The sequence below is a fragment of the Perissodus microlepis genome, chromosome 4 (assembly GCF_051167445.1).
Source record: "Perissodus microlepis isolate ML-2025 ecotype Zambia chromosome 4, ASM5116744v1, whole genome shotgun sequence".
In the NCBI taxonomy this organism is placed as follows: Eukaryota; Metazoa; Chordata; class Actinopteri; order Cichliformes; family Cichlidae; genus Perissodus; species Perissodus microlepis.
In genome coordinates, this window is record NC_140464.1 from 29896519 (window position 1) to 29915879 (window position 19361).

The window sequence follows — 19361 nt, forward strand, 5'->3', positions numbered from 1 at the left end:
ATTAACCAGTCGGACAACCGGCCTGATGTAATAGAACTGTTCTTACCTCTAACCAATAATCGCAGGATTTGTTTAAAGTTTAACACTTTTAACTGAGAAGCTCCCTCTTTTAGGAACACATGTAAACCACATACTTGTTTCTTTTTAGCTAACTATGTTAGCAAGTTAGTCTTTACTTTTAGCTAACTATCGCCTTTAGAATGCATGTTTGCCAACCTGAAACTGTTACTGTATCTATTCGTATATATGTTTCTTGGTTAACCATTCTTTGCTTTAAAGAAAACATCTTAACCATTTACTGGTTTTCCTTAGTAATAGAAATATACTTGAGCTTGCATCGAGTTTTCTCTAACTGCTCATAAACACATTCAACCTGAATTGTAGCTACTGTAGCCATTTCCATATTCATTGCTATTAATGTATCAGCTACCTTTAGCTAATTATACATTTCTTTATTGGAATACATTTAAACACTGCTTTAGCGAAAAGTCTTTTGTTGCAAGAAACGTCATTTTTACCAAGTTATTCATCATTATCCTTCAGCCACATACTCATTTTAGAAATATTTTTCATCCATTTCATTTCAGTTTGGTAGCTAATTATTAGTCTTAGTAAAAGCAATTTTTGTAACCACTGCCTTTGATTGTATAGCCTTCTTCACATGCTAGCTTTTACATGGCTCACCCAGAAGATGCTCAGCAGACTCCCCTTATAATTAACTGAACTTATCAATATCATTGGTTGACAGTTAGTTTACTACAGGCAAGTAAACAAGTTAAATGTCATTTTCAACATACTACCAAAGTTGCTGGAACAATAAAGAGTGAATGGGTGATTATTCCCAGTGTTGTAAAAGCACACCGCTTGCAGGTTTGACTTTTTTTTATTAGCATTTTTCTTTCTCTATGTCATATATGGTAAACCTTTGAGTCCTTGCAAAATTAAGTTCCCAGAAATGTACAGCTTTATTTTCTTCAGCAAAGCCTGCCCTTTTCTGCACAACCGACTCATCATATCTCAGAACACAGAGTTCACCATCAAGTCATATCTTAAGCCTCAAAAGCTCTTCATGTGACTGACCGAGCTCTCAGTGGCAAGGTATACTCTGTTCTTATGGATTATAAAAAAAGGGGAAAAGTGTGAATACATCATCAGGCCTGGGATGAACAGAGGCGCTTGGCAATGTTATATACAAACAGGAGGTGGGAGTGCAGAGGGGAGGAAAGAGGAGGGGGTATTGGAGACCCCAGCATGGTGTGATGACTGTTCTCCCCTTTTCCTGTGGCATGGTCCCGAGTGGACAGAAGAGCAATTCCCTGTATGGTCCACAAATCCCAGAATGCCTTGTGAGTGAGCGAGTGAGCACACTTAGGGTGAAAACGTTAAAGGGAGAGGGTGGCAAAAGTTGTGGTAAGGAAAGAAGGGCTGTTTGATGTCCTGTGGACAACACGGGGTCCATTTTTCACAACAACAGATAAAATTCAAATGTTCGGTTTCAGGGCCGGCTGGAAAATTAAACAGAGCAGGTAGAATTCAGATCTACCAACCAACCAACCCACCTTCACCCTTTTTTACACTCTGAGAACAGATCAAACATTTTTTGTGTGTGTGTGTGTGTGTGTGTGTGTGTGTCTGTCTGTTTATAATACATTTATGTATAAGTGCTGTATATGTATTCTTTACTGGTATTTTACAAGATTCCCTGATGGCCAGCGCAGAGAGAAACAGGAACCAAAATAAAAACTAAACAAAAATAAAAAGGAAAAGAGGCTCATCCAATTTTACATACAGTAAAAATCAGTGGTGGGAGAAAAGAAGAAAGGCGCAGTGCCTGGATTTGTCCATAGGGAGGAGCACTTTGTGTCTGATCAACCCCAATTAGATTGGAAGGAAGAGACAGTGACAGGAGGGGCGGGAGAGCAGAGGGCTGAGGGAGGACCAGGAGGAGCGGGCAGTCCACCCTGTCAGTTTGCTGTTCTGTTGGGTCATCTTCAGTGGGGCAGCTGGTTGTTTTGCTTGCTGGGTTGTTGAGTGTTTTGTGATCTCCTCATCCTTCTCCCCTCGTCCCTCCCGGGTTGAAGTGAAGCAATCGACAAAGGTCAGACTGGTCCACGTCACTCCAGACAGGAGGACAGATGGTGTCACTCTGAGAACCATAAAGAGAAACAAGACAGAAAAAATGATCAACAGACACCAGGATGAGGTTAGTTTATGTTTGCCTTACAGGCAGCAGGACACACCACACTCGGGACCAGGCTAGCTGCTTCTGATTTACAGAGCAGACAGAAAACGCTCTTCTTTTTTCTGTGCTACGTTTGTTTGAACATTGGATTGGGCACGTCGGGTGATGGAGGGATCAGACAGCTACCTACAAGGATTGAGGACGTACACACGCTTTTTAACCTGTCACGTACATATTACTGTGCCAATGATAAAGTCATTTATAAAACCTCTGGACCTGTTACAGCAGGAGTTGTGCTCAACCCTTCACACATGTGACCAAGTACACAAAAACTCAGCTAAAGACACAGAACCAGAATCCTGGCTGCACAAACACACACAAAAAAACACAATCAAGAACAAGCAGACCTTCAAATATTTTGTAATCTTAACTTCATTGTGTGCAAAAAATCTCTCAAAAATATGTCTGAAAAATATAATTTGAACAGCTTCTGATGAATAAACTGCAAATAAACAAAGCACGTTTGTAACCCAGGTCCTTGTTCAGCAAACCTGTACGCCATGAGGAGGAAACCCTGGCTCAGCGCAGCCACACCACCGTGTTCCTTCTTCATATATCTCCCTCCAGGAATTTGCTAATATTTGTTATTCTTTATGAATGCTAGGATCATTATTCTTCATACTGAGACAGTGATTTTTATTCTCTCTGTGATAAATTAAAAAACTGCAGTGAAAAAGTAGCCGGTAATACACACGAGGAATCAACACAACAATAGTTGTAGTCTGCATCGCTGTGTGTTTTCACAATGAGGCAAAACTTTATTTATATAGCACCAAATCACACCAACAGTAGTCTCAAGGTGCTTGAGGTATAGATTTTCTGCTGAAGCATAAAATCTGCAGTTAGTGACACTGGTGACTTTTGCTTTTTCAGCAGTTTTTAATGACAAGTTTAAAAATTTACAATCGTTCTATAAGTGTGTATTTACGTGTTTGTATTATTACTAAACTACAATAACTCAAAGAATGGACTATTTTGACATCGTCATGTACAAAGTGTTTTGAAAGGCATAAATGAAACCTGTTTTTTTGTTAATTTTAGGAAACATAAAAAAAGGAAATCATCAAAAAATATTTGACTTTAGCCGTGTTTTCTCCTGCTGCGTCGCATATCAGTCAATACAGGTGGAAAAACCCGCAAAACATTAATTATTCAATCAATTTTCATCAGCTACCAGAATAATTGATGAAATCATTAAATCCTGGAGAACTATTCACTCAAACGATTCCCAATCTTACCTGTCAAAACACATTTGAAAACCTTTAAATCTCATCTAGTCGTCCATCAGTCCAAAACTCCAAAGAGGCTCAGTTTACAGCGATGAGATGGAGGTGAAGCAGTAAACACTCACACTAAACCGCTAACTACAGGACGTTCAACTCGCTGTGAGTCAATAATGATCATGCTGAAGGTAAACACAACACCCAGACTCACATTTGGCAGGTGAACACGAGTTATGTGACAGAAAGAGATGGCAGCGGCATCTAACTGAACCCCTGGTTCTGATCTTTAATTCAGTAACAAACAGGCTGATGGAGGTTTTCTATACCTTACAGTAAACAGGTCAGAGTCACCGCAAATAAGCTCCGAGGTTTCATTTTTACAGGATTGGTCTTGGCCTCCTGTAAGATCTGCAGAGCCAGACACACATTTTACTGATTCATGGATTCAAAATATTTAGAAATTAAAATAAAATTCATACTTTGGAGAGTAACTCACTTTATTGTGTGGTTACTTCATCACTGCTCAAGACTGCTGGAATGAAGTAAAAGCATCTTTCTACAGTGCATGTGAATGATCTCAATCAGACTCACCTTATGTAAGCTTCTTGGCTTTGTTGTAGAGAGAGTCCACCACTTTGCTCATGTTCTGAATGGTCTCTAGTGCCGCCTCGTACGTCTTATCCACCACCGGCTCATCAAACACAATCAGGACACCTTCACCTTGGTCCAAAATACCTGTGGAGTAGGAAGGAGTGAAAGCAGGAAAGAGCCACAAAACATCATTATTTAAACAGGAAAACACTCGTATACAGTCATGTATAGAAGACCTGCATCAGGACTGGGACTGTGAGTGAACATTATAAACCATACTGCACAATTAAATTCTATTTTTAAAAAAGACCTTTGATCAGGGATAATTAATGTTTGACACTTGGGGGGAAAGTAGAACATAAATAGACAGCCGCCAGCTGATTGGAATATTTGTGGGCTTCTTGTTAAACTTTCGTAAAACTGCTTTAGTTGTTATATATTTTTCAAACATATGCAAAAATGTGGAGGTCAACAGTTATTTATCTACTTTACCTGTAGCTTAAAATATTGTCCCAAGGGCTTCGCTTAAGCAAAGAAAACTTAGTGTATCAGATATCCACTTTATATACCTCGCTCAAGAATCAAAGAACACTTGTAGCATCAAGTCAGTTAAACTTGTGGGACATTGATGTGAAGTAGCAGAGTTTCAGCTGATTAACAGCAACAATGAGACAACATTCAAAACAGGACTGGTTTTACAGCTGGAAGACATTTTATCCTTTCTCATCTTTCACTAGTTTTGCATTTGGCTAAGATGACCGTCACCACTGGCAGCATGAGGCGATACCTGAACCCTGCACGGGTAGTCCAACTACTCCAGGATGGTACATGGTAAATGGTAAATGGACTGGTTCTTAAATAGCGCTTTTCTACTCTTCTGAGCACTCAAAGCACTTGTGCATTCACCCATTCGCACCAGCACATTTTTCGAAGTGCTTTCTAAGTAGCATTCACACACATTCACACTCCGATGAGTGCATCGGAGAGCAACTTGGGGTTAATATCTTGCACAAGGATATTTGGCATGCAGACTAGGGGAAGCCAGGAATCGAACCACCAACCTTCCGATCAGTAGATGACCTGCTCTACCGCCTGAGCTACAGCCACCCCCACACAATAGGATGTGTGTCATTGTCAGAAGGTTTGCTGTGTCTCCCAGGACAGTCTCAAGAACATGAGACTGTGGAGGCTGCAGGACACAGACAGTTACTCTGGGAGAGCTGGACAGGGACGTAGAAGATCCTCAACACATCAGCAGGATCAATATCTGCTCCTTTGTGCAAGCAGGAACAGGATGAGCACTGCCAGAGCTTCAAAGTGAACTCCAGCAGCCACAGGTGTGAATTTGTGTGACCAAACAATCAGAAACAGACTTCGTCAGGGTGACCTGAAGGCCCGATATCCTCTAGTTTTCCCTGTGCTCACTGCCCGACACCCTGGACTTGACTTGCATTTGCTGTAGAACAGCAGAATTGGAAGGTCTGACAATAGCAATCTGTACAGGTGAGAGCAGGTTTACCCTGAACACCTGTGACAGGCGTTAAAGGGTCTGGAGTAGCCGTGGAGACGTATCCCGTCTCTAACATCGTTCAGCATGACCAGTTTGGTGGGTCAGTGATGGTCTGGGCAGGCATATCCATGGAGGGACACACAGAGTTCTACAGACACCCCGACTGCTATTAGGCAATAGGATAGAATCCTTGGACCCAGTGTAAGACCCTACTCCCATGCTGGTCCTGGGTTATTGTTGGTGCACGACAATGCCCTGCCTTATATGGTGAGAGGATGCAGGAAGTTCCTGACAGATAAAGGAATTGATACCACTGACTGGCCTCCATCCTGGCCTGACTTAAATCCACAGAACACCTCTGGGACATTATGTTCTGGTTACATCTCAGACTGTCCAGGAGCTCAGTGATGCCCTGGTCCAGATCTGGGAGGAGATTCTGCTGGACATCATCCATCATCTACAGTACCATTCTGAGCTGCTATTGTGACATTTTGGCAAAATGGACAAGCCCAGCTCAATCATTTTTTTACTTGTGTGTCTTTGAATTCAGCCCTGTGTATAGGGCTGGATATCGTCACTGATTTCGAGAATCGATTCAATTCCGATTCACAAGGTCCCGAATCGATCCACGATTTGATTCAATTCGATTCAGTTCAATTCAATTCGATTCGATTTGATTCAATTCGATTCAGTTCAATTCAATTCGATTCGATTCAATTCGATTCAGTTCGATTTGAATCTGGGAAATTTTGACAGTCAGAAATATTATAATTCAGATCAGTACATTTATATATTTTTGTATCTATAAAAAGGAAGCTGACACACGCAAGACTTTATCAAAGGTGTGAGCGTCACAGCAGATGCCTTTGTGTCAAAGTAGCTGAAGATAAAACACAGAAAAACATAAAGATGATTTTCCTGTTCTGGGATTTTATAAAAATATTCTGCAGTAGATCAAAAACAAAAGAAAACCATTAATCAACATATAAACGTTACCTCTGACGTTACAGCGGTTTTATTAGAGACACAGCTGAGCGTTTTGCATAATTTTAGAAAGTTTAAATTTGTTCAGTATTGAACGGCAGAAATTAGGTTTTCTTTTCGGAAGTAAGTAAAAGGAAAAAAAAACATTGTCCGACAGCCTGTAAACAACGTAGACTTGTGCGTAACAAGCAAGCGAATAATGAAGAAAACAGATTTTTAGACGGGAAACTGTTCTTGAAGTACAGAGAGAGAGAGAGAGAGAGAGAGAGCTGTGCATGAAGTGTGATTTTATCGTGGTGGAAGCAAAACAGCAAAAGTCAGACTGAATTCATGACGATGTTTATGTGAAGCGCAGTTTGGCTCTTCTTTTGCTGCTGGTTCGGTCAATATTGTTTGGAGGGAGAAAAAACTAACAGCTTTAGAATCAGTGCAAAAAGGACGTAAACACAAAGCGCGACCCGCCGACACATCAGAATCAGCGAGCTGTCGGCTTTCAGCCCCGACCCTGTCCGTGCCGTCAGGTGAGAAAGGCGACATCTCACTGATTCTGATCCGCGGGTCCGCGCTTTGTGTTTACGTCTTTGTGCAGAATCCGTGTTCCTGCTCTCATTTACTGTCTTAGCTGTTTGGTGGTTGTTGAAATTTTGAGGTTTCACCTGAGATTCTGGCATTTCGGGCAAAATAAATTTATATTAAAAAATCGATTCAGGATTTTAATGAATCGATTTCACGTTATCCAAGCCAGAATCGATTTTAATCGATAAATCGATTATAAAAACCCACCCCTACCTGTGTAGGTTGATCGTTTTTATTTCCATCAAACTATGTGGCATCCTTTCATTCCTAACACATAACACCATCCATATCATGTACACAACCCAAGTATTCATTGACAAAAAATGCTCACACGTACCATGAAACTTCGAATCCAAGATCATTTGTGATAATTTCCTCTCCACGTCTCCCTGCAAGACAGACACAGCATGAGTGCAGCGATCACAATATAAACCTTTTGGAAATACTTAAAGCAGGCAACTGGTGCATAATGAAAATGAAATACTAACCAGCAAGAGCAAAACCTTACCTTAGAGAGTTTGATGAGGGAGGAAATGTGTGCTATCTGTCAGAGAAGAGAATACGAGTGCTTATAAACACTAAGCAGTAATCAGCGCACTACACAGGTAGCTGTTATTCTATATGAGCCATGTTCATATCTGTCAGAAGTGACCGGAGAGGATTACCTGGACCCTGGAGAATGGCTCGATGACCCTGATGAGGTTCTGCTCCAGCAGGTTATCATACAGCTTGGTCAGGTGGGTGCTGATGATGGGATCATCCCGCAGCTCTGCTTTGTACTCTGTTAGTGCCTGGGGAGGGGAAGTAGAGGGCATTTTTCATCACAAATGACAGGAGGGGGTTCAAATATTATTACAACTGAAAATGTAACCCACACAAACCAGTCTACTAACCACAATGTCAAGAAAAAGTCATCAAACTCTACATACACTCACCTTTTCAAAGTCTGCCAGCGACCGGTTCTTGCTGGCTTGTGCCACACATTTCAGCGAGTCTGTCTGTGGGAGAGAAAGAGAGGGATGGATAACAGTAGAGTCAACATGACTGAACAGCTTTTACTGACAGATACTGGACACAAAACAACCAAGTGTTCACAAACATACAGTAAATCCTGCAGAAAGCCGTCCATTTGGGGAAAATGGTTACTGTTGCCACGGCTGCCCATTCTCACACAGCATATTATGCAGCTCATGGTGCAAAGTGAGGATCACGTCTCTGTAACTCTACTGGAGGGATGGAACGTCATGCTTCCAAAACACATTCCCTCATTTGCTGTTGTGCTAACGCATCGGTCCAAAACCTCCAACAGGTGTTCGGCTGGGGTGAGATTAAGCAGCAACATGTGGATGCTACAAATACCAGGCTTATTTACAGCCTGGTTTTTAAAGAGGCTCAAAGTTAGGGGTGCTCCCACTCTGACCTACAGGTGTGCTCACTGTAGCAGACACCTGTCTGCTTGGCTTCACCTCCACTAAAAGGAGTCACTGAACTGGACCTCTCCAGCATTTTGTTGTGTTGAGGCCTTTTGGAGCATTTTTAATACTGTGATCCATTCTAAATAATTTGGCGTGCTGTGTGGAAGAGCCTGTTCAAAGAGTCTGTGCTTCAGTTTTGGTGAGTGCCTTTCTAGTATTCTACACAGTCTTTACTTGGCACTAATGAGTAGGTATGTGTTTGTGCTGCAAACACAAACACGGTTAACTGGGTCACTTCTGGCTCCAAAAGAAAGTAATTCAAAAGCAGACTTAAGCAATGAAAGCCCATCACTTAGTCCATCTTTATCTGGATTACAGGACCATGCACAGAGCAATCCAAAGCTCCACATCCTTTTTGAAGTCTGGCTAGGATATAAATAATAGTTCCAGGCAAAGTCTATTGTATTTATAAAGTTTTTAAGTAAAATAAAAAGTTGAAACAAAGAGTGATACCTGTCTGCCGGCATACCGCAGAGCTAGCTTGCCGCTAATGAGGGCCTGGACATCTTCTGGCCTGAGGCAGAGAAGCAGATATGTCAGACACAGCATGGCGACTCCTTTGGAAACAGAGTTTTGTATTTCCAGTAGCTGTATTAACCTCTAAAGGCCCCAGTGATGTAGAGCACTTACGCATTGAGCATGATTTTGCAGAGCAGCATGTATTTGAGGGCTGTGATGGCTCGGGGGCTGTCGATGGAGTCGTAGCCCTCGAAGGCCTCGTAGAAGTAGGAGTAAGCCGTCTTCCAATCTTTCTCCTCCGCTGCATGAATGATCCCTGGAAACACGTGAAATACACAAATGTCAAGCTGGCAACGCTGCACAGACGCACATTTTGATTTGTTTCTTGCTTTTACGAAGGGTACCTGACTGCATGTCTAAAGCTGCTTGTAGTTTGGGCGGGCAGTAGATGGCGTTGGCGGTTGTCCTAGCAGACGTGAGGGCTGCGCGGGCCTTGGGCAGGTTACTGAGGGCGTGGTATGTCTTACTCTCCAGCAGCTGAACCTCCACTAGCAGGGCCTTATCATCCATCTTCTTCAGCTCCTGCAGCAACTGGGAGCCTGGAGAAAGAAGACATGCAGTAGAGTCAGATCTCAGCGTGAGATTCTTCTTCAGACAGGCGGAAAACCTGGAGTCCTTAAATAAGGACTAAAACTATTTTAAAAAAATAGTTTTATAGTACACTAATATGTTTTCTGCAAGTTGTACACACAAGGTTTGTCTTGTCAGGCAAATTAAAAACTGAAATGTGAGGAGATTTTCACCCACCAAGCTGCAGAGCCTCCTGGTAGCACTTTGTGTCGAAGTACAGTGAGATGAGTCGAGCCTGAGGAGAGAGGAGAGGTTATTTCTCCCCCTGAATGTAAACCTGATAAACTGTTAATTTCTGCTGATAAGAACATCCTGGGGTATGAAAAGGGTGATGAACTGGGTTCCTTTGCTGCTCACAATCCAGATTATTGAGATTTAGTTTGTAGCTCTGCTATATGTTATTATTAGGTTCACATGGTTAAAAAAATAAAGTGCTGTACAAATTAAGTTGTTATTATTACTCTCTGGGTGTCTTCCAATCCTGATCCTGGTCTTCTTCCTGTTAAAAGGGAGTTTTTCCTTCTCACTTTTTCTTTCCCACAAGAAAAGACTAGACTCCAATAAAAAAGGGAACTAAACACATCCGCCTGTTCACAGAGCGTTACTGCTCGCCCAAATAAACGTGAAAGGTAAAGACCCGGCCACTGAACAAAGTGATCAGTGCAGTTGAGGCATAACAGCAGCACATCTCACCTCTAGCGCCTGTCTGAGGAAGGTCCTCTTCTCAGCCTTGGCCCACTCTATGCATTCAAGGCAGAGCTCTACCTCCTGACCCGTGGCAGCCTCCATGTCCAGGAACAGGTCCAGCAGGGAGCGGACCAGCCGGGCTGCCTTGGCCTTGGAGATGGAGTTGAGGAAGGGCCGGACATATTTTAGCAGCCCCCCGAGCTCTGAGAAGAGGATAAATAGAAAAAAATTATTTATCTGGGCAAATAAAAACAAACTGCAATTTCAGAAAAAGACAACTTCAAACTGTTTTCTCAGTAATGGAGGAAAAAGCTAAGTCTGTTACTTTTAGATTTCAATAAAGCCACATGTCTTATGATTCATCTGTAAGTCACGAACCTCAATGTTTTCTGTCTCTGGACTCAACCGACAACTTAAAAGAATGGCCTGTGTCATTCACTGCTGCCAATAAAAACACAAACTCGATCCTTTAAAGTCCTCAGCAGTTGTCAGCAGTCGGGTCTTTCAGGTCTTTCAACATCGGACACCTACACCCAGGCGACCCAGCAAAGGTTGATCAGACCCCAGCCTGCATCCCAGCAGCAGCCACCCATGGATCAGTCCTCTTTATCCACAGCCACCTTGTGGCCTTCTCTGTGGCTTCACATACAGACCAGAAGGCGCTCTTCCTAGCCACTCCTGTTAGACCCAGTTGGTTTAGGACTTTGCAGAGTGAGCACCCTGCAAAGCCTCTGCAGCCCACCTCTACTGGCTCACTTCTCTACTAGCTCCTGGCACGTTTCCTTTCATTTGCCTCTTCCATATGTTCTTCCCAGGATCAATCATGGCAGATTTCATGGCAAAAATCAGTCACCTTATGTTGACCTCACTGTGAAAACGTCATGGAGTTAAGGACAGATGTGAAGGAGATTTTAGGTTCTCCTTAAAGGCTTTAGGCAAAGAAAGCCTCACAGAATCGACCTGATCTTACAAAAGGGACAGTGAATTTTGATGTTGTGGGTCTGAAGTGTTCAAACTACTTTGTCCCAATGTCGAACTACAAAAAGTACAGTTTCAATGCCCATATTATCATAGTCAGTGTTTTATTCTGGTTACACAAACAAGGAAACTCAAAAATACCACTTCATTAGCAGTCAAATCAAACAGCTGTATTAAGAAATGCTGCTCACGTAATCTCTTTTCTGCTACCATTAGCCACATGAACTTTTTTCTTATAAAGGCTTTCATTATCTCAGCAGTTAGTTAATTAATGATCACCCTAAAACATGGCAAAAATTTCACTTTTATCATTTCAAATGAAGTTTCTTTCAGTTGCTGCGTACGCAGCAGGTGGATCTACATCCTTAACGTGATTTTCTTCCCACTTCCTGACACAACCCTCGCAGGTATTTATAACTCCTCCTGGTCTCGAACCCAGGACCTGTCATGTGTTAGATGAATATGTAAACATTTACACTACAGAGCCCACCACCATCATATTTAATACAATACCAAACAATTTCATAGCAAGCTGATTTCACTAAGGTTCAGAATTCAGCTGTGGGTGTTCAAGACACAGGCCTGTCAGTATACTAGGAAGTGACAGAACTCATTGACACGATCGTCTTCGTCACTTATATATTATACTTCTGCATCAGATCTACGTCACAGCTTACATTAAAATTAGAACCCAATTGTTTCCCGCAGAAGCCTAAATCAAGCTTCAGTGGTGTTGCCTATTTGCTTCCCTGAACAGTGAGTTTTATTAAACCTAGCTGTGAACTGTGTGACACCATTATGTCCAGAGATCTGGCATCTGCACATGTCAGCCTGGAAGCCTGTAAACATGTTGGTCATTCCAGTCCTGCTCACACTGAGAGGGCAAAAATATAATTTTTCATCCAGTCTCTTTGCCTTTCAGTGGTCCAGTGAATCCATAACTAAAGGGGGTAATGAAGGAAGCAATGAAACACCTTTCCTAACTTCTGGTTCACTTCATTCACTCACTTATGAACCTTTCTTAGCAAACCTGATGATTCAACCAAACCCCTAGACCAGAACAAACTCCTAGGACACACAACAATCGTACTTGATCTAGCAGGGACCATAGTCCTAACATTTCATGTGACTCAGGTTTTTCAGGAGTTTGCTCAAAGGTTTCATCAGAACGCCCAAACAAGAGTTGGTTAAAATTGGTTTCCTATTGGTCTAGCTGCTCAACATTCACAACGTATGTAAACAAATCATAAACAGCGTGTTAAAAATCAGGACACTGCGTTGTGTTTACCTGCGGCCTGTCCCGTCTTCGCCAGCAGCCCCCCCAGCTCCAGGATGCTCTGTTCTTTGACACGCACCGCCTCCTCATCGCTGTCCTGGATGTCCCGCTTCACTACAACACACATAATGATGATGTCATCTGATCCGTGTTAACGTGAATCACCGCGATATACAAACAGTGAAAATGCAGATGTCCCATTACCACTTCCGTCTCTTAACGCTACAAGATATAGCTATCATGAGCGGAATGAGGTGGATGGCGAGCAGCCAAGAGGCTCCAGAAGCTGCGAAATACCGGAGCTGTCACAGTGAAACAATAAACGGCATTGACGACTAAACCGCTAAGCCTTTACAAACGACAGAAAGAATCACAACCCCGCACTGACATGCGTTATGATTAACACGGTGATATTAGGCAACAAACTCATTTTCACTTAAGTTTCTTTGTCGGCCTGTCATCTGACCAGACAAGGGATAGCTGCTAACAACACTGGCTGCTAGCTAACATTAACTAGCCAGCTGTCACCCAAGTCACTGTCAAATGAATGAGCGGGGTAGCTAACATTAGCTTGTCTAATAAGCTAGCCGGTATATTGCTAGCCGGCTAGCCCGCTGCTGCTGACTCACTGTGCAAAGCAGTCGGCAAAAAGACACGGGCAGCACTGAGCTAGCTAGCTCGCGTTAGCTTAGCCGCTACCTAGCGAGCAAAGAGCAAGCCTGGCTAACTGAGCTGCTCCAGGACTGATGGAGCAAAGTAAAAGGCTCTGTGTCTACTCGTGAAATAACTTTCTCTCTAGCGCCACGTTTTGCGGAATATATTTACCTATTGAATGTAAGATATCAATAGAGGCATTCCGGTCTGTTCCAAGAAGAGACTGTGCTCTCTGAAACTCAGCCACTGCCGCGGCTGCCATCTTTCCTCTGCCTGCCTCCGCTCCACTTTGCTGGTGGTTTTCCGGTCAGGTCGTTCACAGAGTCAGAACAATGTCTCCCTCTACAGGTCGCGCCCAGTACTACGCTGGGAAACGGCGCTTGGAAAAGTTTCGCGGCATATTAAGCTCTAACGGCAATGCACAGCATTAACTGTCTCATTTGTTAATTATGTTTTAACAATTTTTAACATACATGTTTCCTCCAGTCATTAATTCCTCCAGTCATTAATGCAGAGCGTTAATGACTGGGGCTGCAGAGCCTCAATGAGGCCATTTCTGTGACAATTTTTTTTTAAAATGCTGAGGAATGGGTTTTTACGCAGCAAGGGAAAGGCTGTATATTAAAGATGGACACATATTCCAGTTCTCAAACCAATGTGAAGGGGCTTTAAACCCCTTTCTCTTGTGCAAAAAACACATCACTTGCTACAGTAGTGTCCTCAATAAACACTTTGCCGATGGGCTCAATTTTCAGTTTTAACTCATACTGAACACAGCATGGTTTATACGTTCTAAATGATGGTACTGTGCAGTGCAATCATTTACACAAAAAACTACACCACTCTGGTTTTACAAAGGGACTTTGCAAACCAGGGAGTTAGCAGAATGTAGCTACGTCCTTTACATACAGTAAAGGTGCAAATATTAACTTTTTCCCCATAAAGACAACATTTAACCGCCTCCACTTTACCCTTAACGGTGAGTTTTGCCATCTGAATATATCAATAAAGATGTGATTTGACCATTAGAATAGTTTCTGGGTTTTTCCAATGGTAGCTGTATATGCAGAGACCAGTTTGACTAACTTCTGATTTAAACCCAGTCATTTTGTTCTACAAGCATGAAAGAAAAAAAAATATTTAAAACTCAAGCACGATTATTGTTTAGAAAACCAACACTGTTTCTGTTTTGCTCCTAGTTTTTGGTGAAGTTTAGCAGTGACAGCTTTGCCATTTATGATATGCTGTGTAAACTCAGACAAGCGTAATAATGTTAAACTGTCTAAATTGTATATATTGTGTATATTTTTTGTTTTATTCTTGATTTTTTTTTCATCATGACTGAGATAAAGTGAGAAAATCAGAGCTCAACTCTACCGAGCTAAAAAGGTAAAGAAAAGAAACGTCATCATCCGTTTAATATACAAAATTGCCTTTATTTAATAAAATATACAAAGAGCACAAAAAACTCAAAATCAAATCTCACGAGTGGAGTCACTCATGACAGCCGTCTGCGTTCACAGGACGATGGATAGGTAGTCACAAACCTAAAGTGAGAGTAAACGAGAACATCTGGATGTTTTAGACCGACAGCACCGCAACTCTGAGACGTTAATGACACTTGACGTGCGAGCTGTGTGGATGAACGGGCACCATACCTTGCAGCTTATCATGAGGTTGGGAGAGCCTTCTATGTTAGGAGCTACAGAGAACACCGGGTTGTGGAGACAGTCTTCCATGTGCTCCGACACCCTGGACTCCAGAAGATGCTGCAGGACATCAGGAGTGATGCTCTGCTTCTAAGGACAATGCAGACATTTCATCATGTTTCCACTTTCGCTCCTCTTCCTTTACAGGCTTTCAGCATATTTTAGCCACATACACTATTTTTATTTTATTCAAATCAAGATGTGTTTCCTTGAAAAGAAAACACAGTCCGTACAGTCATTCTAATAAGAAAGTTTTCAAATAAAACATCTGGTCCTCAGCAGGTTTGCCAAGTCTCTAAAAAGAACACAGCAGCTCAGCTTAGGTCTGGAAGGCTGCATATGAAGGAACTACAAGGAAAACCAAAAGAACAATGTCCTTTTAATACTACAAGTGGAGATGTTTGGCCATAACAGCTGTGAAGCACAGTGGAGGAGGGGTCATGATTTGGGCGCCTTGCAGTAACAGAGTCACACATCTGTATCCCGAAGAGTCAAATGTGAGGACATCAGTCCGACAGCTACAGCTGGACTGAAACTGGATCATGCAACAGGACAAGGATCCAAGAACAGCAACAACAACAGAAGGGCTCAGAAGAAGAAAAAATACTGAAATGTTGTGGTAGAAACTTAAGAGCAAAATTCTTTCACAATGATGTGAGAGGCTGGTGGTAATACAGGAAATGATGGCTTCAGGTTATTGCAGCTAAAGGTGCTTTTGCAAGGTTCTGTAGTTGTATTTAGATCATTTTAAACGCTTAGTTTTTATAATGGCCTGTTCTTTTTCATGCAACCATAATTGTTGTGGTTAGGGTGAACAGGCTAGGGAATACACTGTGAAGGAATCTCCTCAGTAAGGCAATCAAGCTGACACGGCTCTGTGTGCCCGTACACACAGAGAGGAGCAGGTTGTCACTTTTGGGACATTTTAGCCAAAATCTAAACTAGGGACAGACGGCTGCTGGGATAGGTGAAGAACACACAGGCCTACGAAACTGTGTCAAATTATTAAGGAGGAGAACAAAGGCTGAATTTACAATGCAAACTGACAGAAATAAGGCTATCATGGACAATAACAGAGTGCCAGCCAGCTATGATTTCTAAAGTTAGTGAAGCCTTCATAATGAGTTTTTTTTTAATAGATTTGAGTTCAGCAGACAAACCTTAGTGTTGATATAAACTCCACAGGGGCAGGAGATAAAGAAGCTGTTGATGTTCAAGTTGTTCCTGTAAGATTAAGAAGCAAGCTCAGGTTGAAGCAAGACTGACGGGATCGCATGCCAAAAATTCTGAATTTCATGTCAGTGTTTCATGACACACTTGGTGTGAAATGGCCTTCAGATTCTATTTGTGACAAAGAAGAAAGTGTGCGTGCGACCGCTCTGACAGAAAGCATTTTAAGGCAAGTCGACCGCTTTGAATCCAAGTTAGAAATCGCAAAATGAGAAACAACCAATTGTTGCTGTCACGTGTTTAAAGCGATTGATTTCCAAACTCACGTGTGACATATGGGGCAAATAATACGCATCTCATCCATTCCTTCCACGACAGATGATATGTACTGCTGCTCAAACAGCTGGTTCTTCTGGTACTCTTCAATAATGGACATCTCTGCAGCACAGAGAAACACAGAGGCTCAGAAACAACAGGATCACACAGGCTGGATCTCCACTGAAAATACCTGTGTTACCTTCAGACATGAGCTCCTGTTGGATTTCCTCAAGCACCGCCAGTTCATCGTACTCCCTCATAACACCCAACATCTGTAAGGAAAAGTGTCAGACCAGTTCTCGTTCAGATTACACCAACTAAGCTCTGATCTGCTATCAGTGATTGTAATCAAGCCTTTAGATGCAGCACAGTGTGAACGCCAAAGCAGTTTTCACATTATAAAGATTTTTATCTAAATTAACAGCTAAAAATGACCAAATAATGAGAGACAAACGAAATCCAAACACAGAAGACATTCCTAATAAGAAATGAGGATATGCTGGGAGAGACAGACCTCTGCCATGCCCGCAGGTCCCCACAGTGAGGGCAGTCTCTGGTCCTCGGACTGCAGCGCGCTCCACTCCTCCTCCATCACCTCCTGGACGATGATGGAGGCCCCGGAGCTGCTACACTGCTGGCTCTCCCCCATCTGCCGGTATTTCTCCAGCAGCCTGGCCCGACTGTTTTTTAGCCTGTCTACACAGCGCTTAAAAGCACAAGAAAATAACGCGCTGCAGTGTTAGAGTCATAGCCTGAAAAAGTTAGCAACAAGCTAGCTAACGAGCTCTCCGACACCTTGCAATACCTTGCGATATGTTTCTTTCCATGGCGGAGTCGTTCCTTTATAAAGTGAGCGGTGCCTGTGCAGAGCGTCCATCAACCGTCTGTGGAGGCTTTCCGTTTACAATTGCTCTTTGAAACAACCGGCTAAAGTTGGAGAAGACTTCAAAATCAAAACATTCCGGCTTTACGCCCCGCCACCCGGAAGTTGACGTGTACTGGCCCGGATTGCATGACGGGTTATGTAGTTTTTGACTGAAAAATACTAAAACAATAGATAAATAAATAATAAAATAAATAAAATAAAAGTCCTGTCAGCTTTAAAGAATTGAAATAATATGGGTAATCAATAAGATTAGACACGAGTGTATTAAAATTCATGAAAGTCAAACTCATTTTACTTCATGGACCACACAAATCCCACTTTAATCTTCTGTCAGCATAAAGAGGTGTAATTGCATATTTAAGCCCTGAGATACATCAAAATAATAAGAAGTATAATTTCTACAGAGCATCTCAATGTTTCTACATGATAAAGAAACTGTACGGAAATAAATGTGTCAAATTGTAGAAAAACTTCTGGAAGGTGTAGCTCAGTGACTCGCCTCTAAAATTGAAAGTTGGGGGGGTTAAGTCACTGTGAAAAAGTGAAAAAACAGGAACTTTCCTCTTTCATGTATTTTTTTTTTTTAAATCTATTTCCTGATTACTTTGGTGTAACATTAGTAAATAAATAAATAAATAAAGCTGTAAAACTTAAACAGTTAAAAGTCCAAAAATGTAATTTTTCCTCCTTCATTTTTTCCAATGCAGCAGGGCCAGAATGGAGCTTTTGCCGGGCCAATTATGGCACCCAGGGCTTATGTTTGACACCCTTGTTTTAAAGATTTCTAAACTGTGTCCAAACCACCATTTATGGGATGGATGTTATGAGAGAAAACACCAAAAAACGAATATAAAGAAATGTTTTTACTGTAGTAAGAAACTGACAATATTTCAGAGGTTTTATTGGAGGGGTGCCTTGACCCTTTAAGATACTATACCACAAACAAAATTAATGAATTACACCTGAAATAATAAATAATAATAACAATAATAAGTTAAATATAATATTTCTAATTCAACAAAGCAAAACAATCAAATGTTAAAATTTTTAAAAGCTTTCCTGATCTGTTATACAGTAATGCATATACTATTATATATTGTACATATATTTATTAGTCTCAGATTTAGCCATTCTTATATTTTGCTTGTTTTACGTTATTGTATTTTTGCACAACTCTGTTGCTTGTGAAGCTCGCACACAAGAATTCCACTCACATGTACTGTACCAGTGTACCTGCACATGTGATGTGACAATAAAAGTGATTTGATTTGATTTATTCAGCTGTTGACACACAGTCTTGTGTCATCCTTAGTCTCCTACACTCATTTAAATCCTAAAATTACTTCTGCTCATTGCCAGGTTAACTACGGGGCCACAGGAAAGGAAAAAAAGATGTCGCTGGGCCAACTGGGAACCAACCAGGATGCAGAAATGTATCTGGCAACAGTTTGGTAATTTAAAAAAAGTTTTGTTCACTAAACAAACTGTAATTAAAGACAATTGTAAGTTGTAACCTTACACTACTTCTACAGTGGAATAAGCTGAGGGTTATACCACAAGACACAGGACAAAGGACCAGGGAGAGTTGACACGATGGTGCAAGAGGTGAGCCTGAATACTGCTTTGTTTCGGCATCCTGAATGCATCATGCCACAAAGCATAAGCTCAACAGCAAAGCACTGATTGCTGATCAATACTGTATCCCCACTGTGCTTTATTGTACCTTTAAGAATATTGAAAATCATTAAGCATCTGATCCATAAATCTGAATATTGATTTATTTGTCATATATTCATACAGTCACCCATCAGCTGTGCTTTACTGTGTATCTTATTCTTTGCAGGATTTAGATAAAGCTTCCTCTTTAAGAAGCTTTACAAAGGTCCCTCCTCGTGTCCCACTCAGTGGCCTCTGTTGCCCGTGGGTAGAGCTGTATTTGGGAAGAGAGCCATTCAGATAAATCCATTTTCCAGCTCACTGCCTTTTTATGGAG

The 19361-nt window shown here is 41.8% G+C and overlaps 2 protein-coding genes across 3 annotated transcripts; both read right to left on the reverse strand.

Moving 5' to 3' along the window:
- Positions 1-864: 864 nt before the first annotated feature.
- LOC146389239 (26S proteasome non-ATPase regulatory subunit 11A) lies at positions 865-13596 on the reverse strand. Its single transcript, XM_084926962.1, has 13 exons — positions 13457-13596; positions 12644-12745; positions 10384-10580; positions 9868-9925; positions 9465-9659; positions 9232-9376; positions 9055-9115; positions 8062-8124; positions 7792-7917; positions 7635-7670; positions 7464-7515; positions 4057-4200; positions 865-2146 (listed from the first exon to the last, which is right to left on the reverse strand). Exons 1-12 carry the CDS (start codon positions 13545-13547, stop codon positions 4058-4060), a joined length of 1269 nt encoding a protein of 422 aa, XP_084783088.1. The 5' UTR covers positions 13548-13596; the 3' UTR covers positions 865-2146; position 4057.
- A 1104-nt stretch (positions 13597-14700) lies between these two features.
- rpain (RPA interacting protein) lies at positions 14701-17475 on the reverse strand. 2 transcript variants are annotated; one of them, XM_084926965.1, is made up of 7 exons: positions 17288-17475; positions 16997-17188; positions 16682-16754; positions 16491-16602; positions 16155-16218; positions 14944-15081; positions 14701-14832 (listed from the first exon to the last, which is right to left on the reverse strand). In XM_084926965.1, the coding sequence occupies exons 1-7, from the start codon at positions 17357-17359 to the stop codon at positions 14803-14805; spliced, it is 681 nt and encodes a 226-aa protein (XP_084783091.1). In that variant the 5' UTR covers positions 17360-17475; the 3' UTR covers positions 14701-14802. The 2 variants fall into 2 exon arrangements, with proteins under 2 accessions (XP_084783091.1, XP_084783090.1); XM_084926964.1 differs by having other exon boundaries at positions 14944-15084.
- Between the last annotated feature and the right edge of the window lie 1886 nt (positions 17476-19361).

Coding starts and splice junctions, on each gene's coding strand:
- rpain (XM_084926964.1), bottom strand. CDS start 17,359: ATGGACGCTCTGCACAGGCACCGCTCACTTTATAAAGGAACGACTCCG. Junction 17,189..17,287: donor GGAAAGAAACATATCGCAAG/GTATTGCAAGGT, acceptor TGTGCTTTTAAG/CGCTGTGTAGACAGGCTAAA. Junction 16,219..16,490: donor ATTTGCCCCATATGTCACAC/GTGAGTTTGGAA, acceptor TTAATCTTACAG/GAACAACTTGAACATCAACA.
- LOC146389239 (XM_084926962.1), bottom strand. CDS start 13,547: ATGGCAGCCGCGGCAGTGGCTGAGTTTCAGAGAGCACAGTCTCTTCTT. Junction 8,125..9,054: donor TGCGGTATGCCGGCAGACAG/GTATCACTCTTT, acceptor TCTCTCCCACAG/ACAGACTCGCTGAAATGTGT. Junction 7,671..7,791: donor AGCCATTCTCCAGGGTCCAG/GTAATCCTCTCC, acceptor CTTCTCTGACAG/ATAGCACACATTTCCTCCCT.